Source organism: Protopterus annectens, chromosome 17.part0 (assembly GCF_019279795.1).
Source record: "Protopterus annectens isolate FY-2018-M chromosome 17.part0, PAN1.0, whole genome shotgun sequence".
In the NCBI taxonomy this organism is placed as follows: Eukaryota; Metazoa; Chordata; order Ceratodontiformes; family Protopteridae; genus Protopterus; species Protopterus annectens.
Window position 1 is genome coordinate 346,411,767 of NC_056751.1, and position 14,667 is coordinate 346,426,433.

At 39.7% G+C, this 14,667-nt stretch overlaps 1 protein-coding gene across 1 annotated transcript in view; it reads right to left on the minus strand.

The window, feature by feature from the left end:
- The window catches only part of TPH1 (tryptophan hydroxylase 1), a 166,202-nt gene that overhangs the window by 30,053 nt on the left and 121,482 nt on the right, over window positions 1-14,667 (minus strand). Inside the window, exon 8 of the mRNA XM_044059775.1 lies at window positions 3,630-3,756. Within this exon, the coding sequence (XP_043915710.1) occupies window positions 3,630-3,756 (127 nt within the window). The remainder of the gene's footprint in view (window positions 1-3,629; window positions 3,757-14,667) is intronic.

The following is a 14,667-nucleotide window of genomic DNA, read 5'->3' on the forward strand; positions in this document are numbered from 1 at the left end:
GGGGGTATAATGTTGTTTGGACCTGGGTTTGGATGGATGTCACCGGAGTTAAGGAAGTATTTCATAAGAAAGAGTTGAAGCTTGATAGTTAGTTGAATGTCTTTGTGGAGTTTACATGATGTTTTTCTATTGTTAGATAGTGGGACGTACTTTGTTTGTAAAAATAGTATAGTGTTGTTGCTAAATAATGATGGAGTGATAAGGAAGGTTGTGTGTGTAGGGGCAGGTGTGAAGGTAAGTTTAGTATGATAGGTGATATGTGGCAGGGGTGTGTATGTTTGCAAGGATGTAATATAGGTTAGGGTTGAGTGGGCATGTAGGAGAGATGAAAGTAAGGTTAGCATGGTTTGTTTTTGTTTGTAAGAGGATGCAATTGGTATTACTGTGTAGTAGAGAAATTCTAGGGCTGTGTTATGGGACATTGTTGTTGACTGGTTGCGGGGAGTGGTCAGGTGACTTAGGGTTAGAATAAATGTAGAGCTAGTGGGGGTGGGTGGGAAATGGGGGCAGGGTAGGGGAGCGGAGTGAGCTGAGCAGGGCCCAGCCACCATGAGACTTACAGAGAGATATCCCACAGAGGCAATCAGTGAGCTCTAAACTGGGGAGAGCAGGTAAAACCAGCCAGGAGTGGGGTAAGTTCTTAATGACTGCTTCCCTTTAGCTAATTCAAAAAAAGAGCTTACAAACAAAATGTTGCCAATGGGGGGGGTGATTACTCCACTACTACTAGTGCTGCGAGCACCTGGGTAGACCACTTTGTTACTAGATATTCTTAAATTGAAACAATGTAGAAGAAATATTAACCTTGCTGCTGTCTTTGGTATTAACAGTTTATCTTGTTATATGGTGTTGACTGCAGGGAGGTAGATGGTAGTACACAGGATACCCTTTATTCCCAAGACGCTTGTGGGGTGAGTTCAGTTAGGTGGCTAGGGTAGGTGTATAAACCTAGGGTAAGATAAAAATTAAAATATTTACTTTAAAAATGAGTCTAGTGAAGTAACATTTTATATACAGGCATATGCAACAGGGATAAAGATCAGTACATAAGTTTCTGAAAAGTTCCTGTAACATGCAGTAAAGTTCTGCAAGCAGTTGCCTACCAGTTTTTAAAAACAAACAAACCAATGTACAGATGTATAGGTACATAAAGTAAGGTGACAAAGTCTTGCCCCTGTGTTGGCTACATACTCTATGGGTGTTAGAGCTACAGCCTATATGCCTGTTACAGAGAGACAAGCACCAGTAAATATTCACTGGGAAGGTAGACTCTACCTTTAAATGTTAGATTCTATAGACGCCAAATTTACTGACAAGAGGCCCAGCATTAAGGGGGACTGTTTAGCACATTGTCTTAATTTCTTCTAAATCCTACAATACAACATATGCCCCATTCTGGCATTCTAAGATGGTGTAGGCATGTGCTTTCAAAGGCTCAAGTAATGCTATGCCACTGAAAATATGTGTGAGACTTACACGGCCTTAGTCTTATTTAGCTCTTTAGAGCGGACAAGTTCTGACCTATGTAGCTAATCCCGGTTGAGACCTTATACTGCTTGTTGCGCTTAGAGATGTCGGCTAATGACGCCCATTGCAACCATGTATATTAGTGGAGGTGCGTTAGATTACTTAGAAAGCACGCCATCACTTAAATCCTATCCTGTGCCTCACTCAGGCTACAGGGCATGTAGATGGGAACAACACCTTATTATATACTCAGTAGAATGTCACCTTCCCGTGTTTGGTTGGGTAGAGGGAGTCTAGCTTTAACAAGACATGTAATGCTCCACAAAACAGAGCTGGAGAAGCAATAATTATTCCCACATTTGGGTGGGTAAAGGGGGTCTAGCTTTAACAACACATGTATTGCTCCACAAAACAGAGCTGGAGTAGCATTAATTATTGTCAGCACACAGTTGGGTACCTATATCTCTGTAGTACTCATTGACTATATACACTAACAGTAGTGTTCAAAGTGAGAAAACACTTGTTTCCCTTTAGTACAAATTCATTTTGTTTCATAAAAATCATTAATATTTACAGCAAAACATAAGAACAACATCCATTGGCATTCACCATGAAGCGAGGAGCACACAAACATACAATAGGACAACAACAGAATTAATTTAAAAGTCTAGCTGGTCAGCGTAGACCTAGTACAATCTGATCAAGTAACACCTAGCAGATCACCATGCAGTTCAGCTAAACCATTTACATCTGTACACAATGCAGTCGTGAGCTAGAGAGTCCCTACCTTGTGCATAGGTTCCCTAATGCAACCCGCTACTTGCAGGCAAAATAGTTATTCTAACCACATATACTGTCACAGTTAATATGCAGGTATTCTTTAGCAGGCATCAAATGACATTAAGTATATAGACTAACATTTCTCTAGGGCAATTTATACATGAAGTATAAGTATTGCATGTTTAGGAGCTTACCTCCGCAGATGGGGCTCCGCTAGCACTTGTAGTTAGGATGAGGCAGAATGAGAAATGGCGCAAGGTGGGGGTTTATAATATAACAGAACATGTAAAATATAACATACAGTCAAGGCTGTAAAGTGTCTCCTTGAACTGTGATTCCTCAGAATTCACTTATTCACTTTTCTTAGGGTGAAAACAAAGTTTACTCAAGACAATGGTGTACTGTTTTAAAGAAGTGTCTTGTGCGACCATGGAGTTGGTATATGTAAGTTTGGGGAGTGTGGGGGTGGGTAGTCCAGAGGGGCTTACATCCCTACAAAAATATGTTTTCAATCTGTGTCACTAGTTTGAGTGGCACAAATGTGTTTTGATCTGTCATGATCTCGCCATTGATTTCTGAATGATTGCTTTTGAGGTCTCATAGAACTTACAGTCAATATTTAAATGTAGTATGATTTAAGCAATACATTTTATAATTTTGAAGATATAATTAACTAAAATGTTAATGTTGGTAAATGGTCCCTTACATCAGGCTTAAATCAGTTTTACATGTTTTGATTATGCTGGTTATATATGATCAGATAACAGAAATTTGCAAATTAATTTGGATTAACAGTTCAGTCACAGATGCTCAAGTGTGAATATTGTATTCCTTAATAATGTAACATTCCACTCCATATGGTTCACAGAACACACTCACTTTCTGTCTCACACACACACACACACACACACACACACACACACACACACACACACACACACACACACACACACACACACACACACACACACACATGCACACACCTGTTATAGAAGGACCAATGTCATACACATTGCAGGGGATCCATTATCACTCAGCAGGAGGAAAAGTTATTATACTTGCTTCCAAAATCCTCAAGAGTTACTGCAATGACTCCTGAGACTTAATTATAAAACATTTTGAAATTAAATAAATATCCTTCAAAAATTAGTGACTTGGCCCCTGTGAATATGTAACATCCTATTGAAGATCAGCTGTAGTTCTAGATCAAGCTTGTGAGCAATGCAAAAGGCAAATGGTTTGTGATCAGACTAAAAGCTAATGAAGACACTACGGTTTGTTTAATTTACAGTCATAGGTTACAATGTTTTATAACAGTATATTAGAAATTATTATTATTTTATTGAATTAAACCATCTTAATGAACCTATAATTATACTTACAGTAGCAAGTTTAAGAACTGCTTCATCTGATGCTCCAAGTGAAGCCAATCCAATTTCTTGTGAGAATTGAGCAAAACTAGGTTCAGCCAATAAGGGAACGTGTCCTAACAGCTCATGACAAGTATCTCTGGAATTTAAGAAATAATTATTACTAAAGGCATGAGTATTTTGTTTTTATAACATTACTTCATTCTAGATTCTTTAACATCACTATTAAATGAAGTACTATGGCTGTGTGCCTCTACAGCCCTGCATGCAGTCAGTATCATAAGCAATACTTCCTTATTAAGATATAAAATATACAGTGATCCTAAGCAGTGACATTATAAATGAATGAACAAACAACTCTGAAAGAAAGGACTGGGTATTATAATATCATCTTTTCTGAAGTAGAATGCACTGAGTGAAAGAAGAAGTTTAGTAAAAGTAAAAACACATTTTTATGTATGTCCCAATTAGGCCATTCTGTGTTAGAGCAAATTAAAATATTAGCAATAGCAATATTAGCAATAACTGCTTATAGTGCTGCAGGGACATTAGTACTTCATAAAGCATCAGATAAGATTGAAAACTTGTACCACAGTGGTCCTGGAACATATCTGGCACTCAGCCACAACCGAAACTTGGTGACTCAGAGTAGCCGCATTCAGACAGCTAAAATAATCTGCACTCGATATGCTTTCCAGAGCACAAGAAAGGCCAGAACATAACTGACTTCAAGCTGTTCAGGAAGAGAGGCTCATTGACCAAGTTAGAAGATCAAGGAAGAAGGGAGCTTTATTACTGTAGCTGATATCACTGTGGTGGAATAATAAAGTTGCAAGAGATGTCATCTGGCAGGAAATGATGAAGCACAAGACAGGACTGGGGAGGAACTGTGGTTAATGTACCTCTTTAGTATTACATGAAAGGCAAGGACTTTGCCGCTAGATTAGTAAACTAGGGCAATGGTCCCCATCTTTAATAAACAATTGAGAACATGTAGCGACCTCGCCTTTAGCATCTCATAAAAATTATTTTCCAAATTGCTGGAGAGGAGTTTCTGGTTAATAGCTGGATCATGAATTCAGAAAGAAGAATGCTGAATCTGCCCAGGGCACGGAACTGCAGAATCTCAGCTCTTTTGCCATCCACAATTGTGTAAGTGTTTATGCAAGTTTGTTAATTCATTCTACAGTTTTCTTATGGAAATGGAGAAAGCTTATGACTAAATCTTCCAGGATGTGCTGTGGAAGGGTCCAGTGGGGGTATAGGGGTACCAGGGTCACAACTTCATTCTATTTTGATATGAATACAGCAACAGTTTACCTCATGTCCTTGAAATTAAACCATATTAATTGAACATTGCTGCTAGACCCCTCCAAGGTTATGTCTTATCACTATTGTAATAATTTTCATGGCCATTATACAATCACAGTTAAAGTTTGGAGTGCATCCAGCTGGTAAACCTAGAGGTAGAAGCTATGTAATTTGCAGATATTATTATCCAGTTGTCTTCTTCAGATTCTGAACCATGCACCCGCTGCTAAGTGTGAACCAGTTAGGATGGAAATCAACCTCCAGATCTGAGGCCATTGTACGTGCCAAGAAAACAGTGAATTGCATGTGTGCACACGTGTTTGCATGCATGTGTGTGTGTATTTGTGTGTTGAAGGGGGACAGATATTCTTAGTGTCAGGGTCTTGTTCATGATTGATTGGTAAGAAGTGTGAAACTGACAAGAAGAATGGAGCTACAGCTTCATGCTTCTGGCGTCTGAATCGCTGATCTCTTGTAGTGAAGTGGGAGCTGTGCTCTCAAACAAAGCTCTCATTTTTCTAACCTATCCTTATCTGTGATCAAGAAATATGGGCAGTAAAATATGGGCAGTAACCAACATTCAGGATCGTGGATACATTATGTACACATGATGTTTATTTTACACTACATGGAGAGGAGCTCAGTGGTCCGCAAGAGCTTAAGACTAGACCTGCTGCAACTTCTGACTGAGAGTAGATGGTTTAGGTGGTCTGAGTATTCTGTAAGGATTCCCCCTGGACAGCTCCTGCTGGAGATGTTCCAGATTTGGTCTAATGACAGAAGGCCCTGGGTCAGACCTGGGACATGCCAGTAGTATGAGATCAATCAGCTGGCCTGGTAATGCATGAGGATCCCCAGTGAAGAGCTTCAAACCTGTGGTTAGGCAATGAAGGTTGGGCTGTCATGGTCAGCCTGCTCTCACTGCTCTTCTTACCATGAGAAGCAGAAGGAAAGCAAGCAAATGTGTGCCTCGCTGCTGTTAACTACCCAGGAGAAAAAGAAGGGAATTAAAAAAAAAAATGAGAGAATGCCAGTGGCGGTTCGTGCCATCGGACTGCATTCCCCCCCCCCCAGCTGTGAACTGACTGTGAAAAAAAAAGAACATTTTTAACAAAATAAAATTGTATACTACTGCATACAGTAGTATATACTGCTGACTGTGGCTGCTTAACCTTAGCTGCAAGTCCACCTGTCTCGCTGAAGTCCTGGAACTGGAACTTGCACATGCTCAGTGAGTTCTGGGTTTAAAAAAAAAAAAACAAAGCAGTTTCTGTAAATCTGGACTGTTGTAAAAATGGTCCAGATTAAGGAGAAAAGGAATCAGTGTAATGCCCAGAAGTCTCTGTGGCTTGTAACCACAGTTTTGTGTAAGTGGTTTGGACTGCCACGCCTGCAGTCACGTACACGATGTCACTAACATGGATGGCTTCTGATTGTTCTCTGTCTCTTCCTGCACTTCTATGAGTGCTGGAATAAAGAGTGAGCAACAGTCAATAGCACTCTAAGCACTGTAGTTGCTTGGTTTGCATTACAGAGCGGAGTTCAATTGCATGTTCGTTCAGACGATTGTGGACAGACAGTGAGTGACTGTGATTGAGCTAGCTGAGGCTGAGAGGACAGAGAGTATTGTTTTTACTTACTGGTGGTATGTATACATTTACTACCTTAAACCTTTTCGAATTTTATGGACAAATTTTTTTTTTTATTACATGCTGGCTGCTGTTCCTGTCGCTGAACAATTGCTGATAATAACTGCCTTTCATTTTATACAATGCCCCTGACTTTGCCATTGCCTTCTATTTTTAGTGCATTTGTTTTGTGGTTTTCTCACTTTTCTGGGAGGTTGTACAAGTGTGCAGTCACTAAGTAATGACAGACTTTATAGCTTCCAGAAACCTGTTATTCTAGCAAGCAAGCTTTTAAATATATAAGAGACTACTAGTATTTAAAATTTCAATGGGCATGTTAATAAAATAACTACCATGCTGTTAACTACCCAGGAGAAAAAGAAGGGAATTAAAAAAAAAATGAGAGAATGCCAGTGGCCAGTGACATAAAATACCTACCTCTTGACAAAGCCATTTCACACTTTAACAAAACATTCTTGCAGATCCTTGAGCAACATGCTCCCACCTGTACTGTCAGAACAAAAAATAAACCAGCCCCCTGGCTGTCTAAGGACACAAGGCTAAACATGCAACTAAGGAACAAACTCTGGTCCAAATGGAGAAAAACTAGAAACCCAATAGATCACCTAAACTTTAGACAAATTCGTAATTCCACAAAAAAATCCATAATCCTTGACAAAAAAAACTTCTACCTCAAATTCCAACAAAACCAACAAAATAATCCGCAAACGTTTTGGTCAGGTATCAACAAATTACTCCACCCAGGACAGTCCAAAACACCTACCCCCTCAAACCTAACCCAAACCTCCCCCAGCCATATAGCCAACACCTTTAATAAATATTTCTCTGAAACAGTCCAAGCACTAGCAACCACCTTACCACCTACTTCCACCACTAAATTTCCCTCACCAACCAAATTATCCCAGCCTTTTAACCTTCAACCTGTCCCAACATCTTTGATACACTCCTTGCTTCTTAAACTAAAACCAAGTACACCATCAGCTGACCTGCTTCCAGCTGAATTCCTGCAAGTCGCAGCTGGTGTACTTGCCTACCCTATTTCTATCCTAATAAACAGAACCATCTCTGAATCTTATGTCCCATCCATCTGGAAAATCTCCCATATTTTCCCTCTGCATAAGGGAGGTACCTCAAATGAATTATCGAACTTTCGCCCAATAGCTCTTCTCTCCCCCATTGCAAAAATTATGGAGCGATGCATCCATCGGCAATTACTTCAGTATCTCCTACAAAACAACCTTCTAGTTGACTGCCAGCATGGTTTCAGGCCTCACCACAGTACCACAACAGCTTTTCTATCCTTTACAGATAGCATTAATAAAAACAGGAATACTAACCTACTATCTTCTGCTCTTTTTATAGATCTCTGAAAGACCTTTGATATGGTTAACCACCAAATACTATTAAGTATACTTGAATCACTTTCCCTTGATCATCAACTAGTAAAATGGTTCCAATCCTACCTTGAAAACAGGAAACAAGCAGTCCTCTGGGAAAACAATCTATCTTCTCAGCTTCCTATCACCCTTGGAGTCCCTCAAGGATCTATTCTTGGACCTCTCCTATTCACAATTTTCATTAATGATCTAAAAACTTCCCTTCCACAAACTACATGCATACAATATGCTGACAATTCAACTCTGGTATGTGCCGCATCCTCCCCTGCTGAATTACAGGCTAACACACAAACTGTCTTTACTTTAGTGGAAAACTGGTTCCATCAACGTTGTCTCCTCCTGAACCCTAAAAAAACTAAATTACTGCTATTTACTCCCACACAGAAATCCCCCTCTATCAATCTCACAGTAAAATCAAACAATGGCACAGTAATAGCCCCTGAAACCACCACCAAACTCCTCGGTGTGTTAATAGATAACCATCTCACCTTTGACTCACATATTAACGCTAGTATTAAATCAGTAAATAGAAAACTTGGATTCCTCTACAGAATCAGACCATTTCTTACAGAATCAGCAAAGATCTCTATTTCCCAAACCCACCTTATTTCCACCCTACTCTATGCCTCACCTATATATACCAACCTATCCAGAACTAATCTAAATAAACTAGCAACCACCTACAACAACATAGCTAAATTTGCCACTGGTACCCCCTTCCGTACTCACCACTGCCTTAACCTTAGACATCTCGGATGGCTGGAAGTACAAAACCAACTAGTTTACCAGCAACTCATTTTTATTCACAAGATTTTACATCATCCTTCAAACACTCCCATACTATGTAACCTAGTAAATTCTTACAAAAACCTTCCTACCCTAAGATCAGCTAAAAAACTACAAGTCGCCACTACCAAATCCTTTAACAAAGCTGGAGACTGCCTATTCTCAAATGCAGTTGGCAATTCCTGGAACAAACTTCCAAATGAGATCACATCCCTTACTTCCACCAACCTTTTCAAGAATCAGCTGAAAAACTTCATTAAAACCAAATGGCTTTGCCCTGCCCTCAGCCTGACTGATACTTATTTCTCCTCTTTCTACTCTAACTCTCAAACTTGATTTCTTTTGCTGAAACTCCTCTACCGTCTATATATGGCACGTTTAAATACTTCTTGCTCTCTTTTTTTGTATCTCCCCATTATGACTTTTTGTATTTTTTTGCTTACTGAAACTGAACTAGAACTTTTTTTCTTTTTTGGCTGTAATAAAAAAAAAAAAAAAAAAAAATATTATTTTTTGGCTGGCAATCAATTGTTTACTCATGTAATTATTCTCGTATTTAACTTTTTTCCTGGGGGACTATACAATTATTTTTTTTGTAAATTACTATTTTTTTGCGGATTATTTGTATAAATGTTTCTTTTTTTTTCTGTCCTTGTTATTGTCTCGGAGCATTTCTCCTCGGGCCTCTACTGAAAATGGACATATATCCAGTTAGACTAGCCCGGTCAACAAATGTAAAATAAATAAAAAAAATAAATAAATAAATGTTGGTGAAGGGAACAGAGGGGATGAGGAAGTGATGGGTAGGTATGGTGTTAAGCAAAGGAATACAGAAGGTCAGATGGTAGTGGATTTTGTGAAAAGAATGGACATGGCTGTGATGAATACGTATTTTAACAAGAGGGAGGAGCATAGGGTGACATACAAGAGTACAGGAAGATGCACACAGGCGGATTATATCTTATGTAAAAGGGCCAGTCTGAAGGAGATTGGAGACTGTAAAGTGGTGGCAGGGGAAAGTGTAGTTAGGCAGCATAGGACTGTGGTTTGTAGGATGACATTGGTGATCAAGAAGAGAAGGCTGAGTGTGAGGGCAGCACCAAGGATCAAATGGTGGAAATTGAAAAAGGGTAACTATGAGGTGATGTTCAGGGAAGAGTTAAGACAGGCACTGGGTGGCAGTGAAGAGTTACCGAATAACTGGGTAACTACAGCAGAGCTAGTAAGAGAGATGGCTAGAAAGGTGCTTGGTGTGATATCTGGAAAGGGGAAGGAGGACAAGGAGACCTGGTGGTGGAATGAAGAAGTACAGGACAGTATACAGAGAAAGAGGTTGGCGACAAAGAAGTGGGATTGTCAAAGAGATGAAAAAAAGTAGACAGGAGTATAAGGAGATGAGGTGCATAGCAAACAGAGAGGTGATGAAAGCTAAGGATAAGGCGTATGAAGAGTTGTATAAAAGGTTGGACACTAAGGAGGGAGAAAAGGACCTGTACCGATTGGCTAAACAGAGGGACCAAGCTAGTAAAGATGTGCAGTAGGTAAGGGTGATAAAGGATAATGAGGGAAACGTACTCACAAGCGAGGAGAGTGTGTTGAGCAGATGGAAAGAGTACTTTGAGGGGTTGATGAATGAAGAGAATGAGAGGGAGAAAAGGTTGGATGATGTGTGGATAGTGAATCATGAAGTGCAGTGGATTAGCAAGGAGGAAGTAAGGACAGCTATGAAGAGGATGAAGAAAGGAAAGGCTGTTGGTCCAGATGACATACCTGTGGAAGCATGGAAGTGTTTAGGTGAGATGGCAGTGGAGTTTTTAACCAGGTTGTTTAATGAAATCTTGGAAAGTGAGAGGATGTCTGAGGAATGGAGAAAAAGTGTTTTGGTACCAATTTTTAAGAATAAGGGTGATGTGCAGAGCTGTAATAACTACAGAGGGATAAAATTGATCAGTCACAGCATGACGTTATGGGAAAGAGTAGTGGAAGCTAGGTTAAGAAGGGAGGTGATGATTAGTGATCAGCAGTATGGTTTCATGCCAGGAAAGAGCACTACAGATGTAATGTTTGCTCTGAGAGTGTTGATGGAGAAGTACAGAGAAGGTCAGAAGGAGTTGCTTTGCGTCTTTGTGGATTTAGAGAAAGCATATGACAGAGTGCCTATAGAGGAGTTGTGGTATTGTATGAGGAAGTCGGGAGTGTCAGAGAAGTATGTAAGAGTGGTACAGGATATGTACGAGGGTAGTGTGACAGCGGTGAGGTCTGCGGTGGGAGTAATGGATGCATTTAAGGTGGAGGTGGGATTACATCAAGGATCAGCTCTGAGCCCTTTCTTATTTGCAGTGGTGATGGACAGGTTGACAGACGAGATCAGACAGGAGTTCCCGTGGACTATAATGTTTGCAGATGACATTGTGATCTGTAGTGAGAGTAGGGAACAGGTGGAGGAGACCCTGGAGAGGTGGAGATATGCTCTAGAGAGAAGAGGAATGAAGGTCAGCAGGACTAAGACAGAATATATGTGTGTGAATGAGAGGGAGGATAGAGAAATGGTGAGGATGCAGGGAGTAGAGGTGGTGAAGGTGGAAGAGTTTAAGTACTTGGGATCAGCAGTTCAGAGTAATGGTGAGTGTGGAAGAGAGGTGAAGAAGAGAGTACAGGCAGGATGGAGTGGGTGGAGAAGAGTGTCAGGAGTGATTTGTGACAGACGAGTACCAGTAAGAGTGAAGGGAAGGTCTACAAGAGGGTAGTGAGACCAGCTATGTTATATGGGTTGGAGACAGTGGCACTGACAAAAAGGCAGGAGTCAGAGCTTGACGTGGCAGAGTTGAAGATGTTAAGATTTGCACTGGGTGTGACAAGGATGGACAGGATTAGGAATAAGTATATTAGAGGGTCAGCCCAGGTTGGAAGGTTTGGAGACAAAGCCAGAGAGGCAAGATTACGCTGGTTTGGACATGTGCTGAGGAGGGATGCAGAGTATATTGGGAAAAAGATGCTAAGAATGAAGCTGCCAGGTAACAGTAAAAGAGGGAGGCCTAAGATAAGGTTTATGGATGTGGTGAGAGGGGACATGCAGGTGGTTGGTGTGACAGAGCAAGATTCAGAGGACAGGAAGAAATGGAAACAGTTGATCTGCTGTGGCGACCCCTAACGGGAGCAGCCAAAAGAAGAAGACTACTAGTATTTAAAAATTAAAATCCATCTCTGACTGTGGGACTTTGTCCCTATTATTTATTTATTTATTTTTCTTTTCTTTGATTTTATGCTAAGAGGTCGACAGATGTTTCTAGCCAGGATGTACATTGGAGAAACTGGGAGATGTTTGCCTTACAGTTACAGATTCAAACAAAACAGTACAGCAATCAGATATGTGTTTTAATGACAGACTTCATAGCCTTCAGAAACCTTTTATTCTAGCAAGTTTTTAAAAATATATGATAATTAGTATTTAAAAATCCATCTCTGTCTATGGGCCTCTGCCCCTATTATTTATTTATTTATTGTTTTAACTTTGCCCTGTTTTTGTGCTAAGAGGTTGAGAGATGTTTCTAGCTATGTGATGTGATGTACTGTGTTGTTTGCAGGAAAGGTTCAAGCCAGGATGTACTTTGGAGAAACTGGGACATGTTTGCCTTACAGATTGAAAGAAAACAGTACAGCAATCAGAAATGTGTTTTCTTTTTCTTTTTCTTTATTTTTAGATAAAATATTCTAAGTTCATCAATTATATATCCATGAAGAAGCCATTTAGGAAGCCAGCAGTACTCTGATATCCTGCCTTATACAGTATTAATGTTGATTCTTTTTGTAATGATGGCATGACAGAAAGGTGCCCAGATTACCAAATTTAAATAAGTGAGAGAATGAAAACATTAAGGCAATATGCTAATAAATTAGACAAGTTGGAACAAGGTGGCATGCATTAAAGCAGCTGCCTAAACTGCAGGATAGAGGTGGTTGATGGAAGATGCAATGTAAGAGATGTCAAGACACTTGATCATTTAGAAGAATGTTTAAGTACCTGCTCATAGTTTCATACAAAAAATGTAAGATAATGTGCTTGTATCTCACAACCCTAAAGTATGACGGTATTCTGGATTAACCTAATTTAGTAAGAACAATATGTGTGTGTGTGTGTGTGTGTGTGTGTGTGTGTGTGTGTGTGTGTGTGTGTGTGTGTGTGTGTGTGTGTGTGTGTGTGTGTGTGTGTGTGTGTGTTATATGTTATATGTTATTAACGTCATGGGCAGAATTCTGTCCATGTTCATCTGCAGACCAGCACTCAAACTGATAGCTGAGCTGGGTATGTTGGAGGACTGAAGAGACAGGGTCATTCCAGAGATTGAGAAACTCAGGTCCCCATCAGGCCAGTCCTCATTGCCTAATGAGAATCAACATGATGACATATGTGACACTGCTGGCTTCTAGCTCCTCTCTACCTCCCAAACCAAAGGCTCCCCTTCCCTTTCCCACCCCACCTGGACAGCCTCAGCCATGAGGGTACCATCTGGCTACCCATGGTCACTCCACTCCTCTTCTCATTGTCAGGCTGGCCACACTCAGGGTTTTGCACCGGTTATGGAACTCAGGGGTAGTGGAGTACCACCTGATAAGCTGATGGTGAGTTGGTGGGGCACATTACAGGAACAAAAAATAAAATTAAGACCCATTTGAAGTATTCAGATTTTCATTATATTTTATGTTTCAAAATATATACATTACGTTTCCATGAAACTTTAATGCCTAATTACTTGTGAGTAGCTGGGTTATACATTAATAAGAAAAATGAATGTGCTTAAATAAGTGCTGGATCCAGGTCCCTCAGTGGGAAAATTAATAATGTAACCAAGAACCTACTTCCAGAGTGACAGGGATAATTCCTTTTCTATTGGCCAGATTTCTTCTTCTTTCTCTCTCTCTTTCTGTCATGCATGCAAGTTTGTACAAACGTGTGTGTTTTAAAATATGCATACTAAACTCTTGCTTTGTTGTTAGATGTAAACTAGCAGCTAGCAGCATGCTGTGTTAGTAGAATTAGCAAAATGTGTCAGTTAGAAAAAGAGAAGATACTCATTTCTACAAAGAGCTGGTAATAACTTATTTGGATATGGTATTTACAGTTTTCAAGACCCCAACTCCATTATGACTTACTTAAAATATAAGTTGTCAATCACAGAGCAAAGAAAAAGATAAAAGTGCACAGCTGAAGACATTTGATGTAAACTTAAAGAAGCTTAATTTGTACACCCCCCACCAAAATGTAAAAAGGACAACATAAAAGATACATTTCATTACCTCAGATGTATCCATAGTCCAAAAATATGAAAATTTTTTTACAAAAATATGCAAGAACAAGGGTTATTGTTTAAAACTACACATTACATAGTGAGCTTAGGGAGAGTGTAAGAAAAAGTATGTTTTTATTTAAAGAAAATAAGTCTGATACTTTGCAGGCTTTCCAAGAAAATGTTCCAACAACTTCAACAACAAAAATATGAGAGGAACCACCATAAACCTCTCTCCCAAGTAAGTGTGCCGACCAGAGAGTACATCTCTCGCTCACATCTCAACAGATCCTCCAACATCCTAAGCTGCTAACTGATCTCAGGTCATGTAGATTGCAGGTAGGGCTTTATCCCCATGTGCCATGAAGCCAGAGGGATTCACAACTCATTTGTCCTTTTTTCTCCAGGCCTCAACCAATAAGGTATTATTGCCTGTGATTTTCTGGTAAATGAATGTCAAATAAATAAAATAAAAATTCATTTCGACAGATAATGTGTAAGTAAAAAAGCATACACTGCCATTCACTGTAGTTTAATTTATAAAGTATCAACACGAGTACAGAATTTTCTTCACATTTAATATGAATTCACTATCTTAATGACTTTTTTCATTCACATAGAA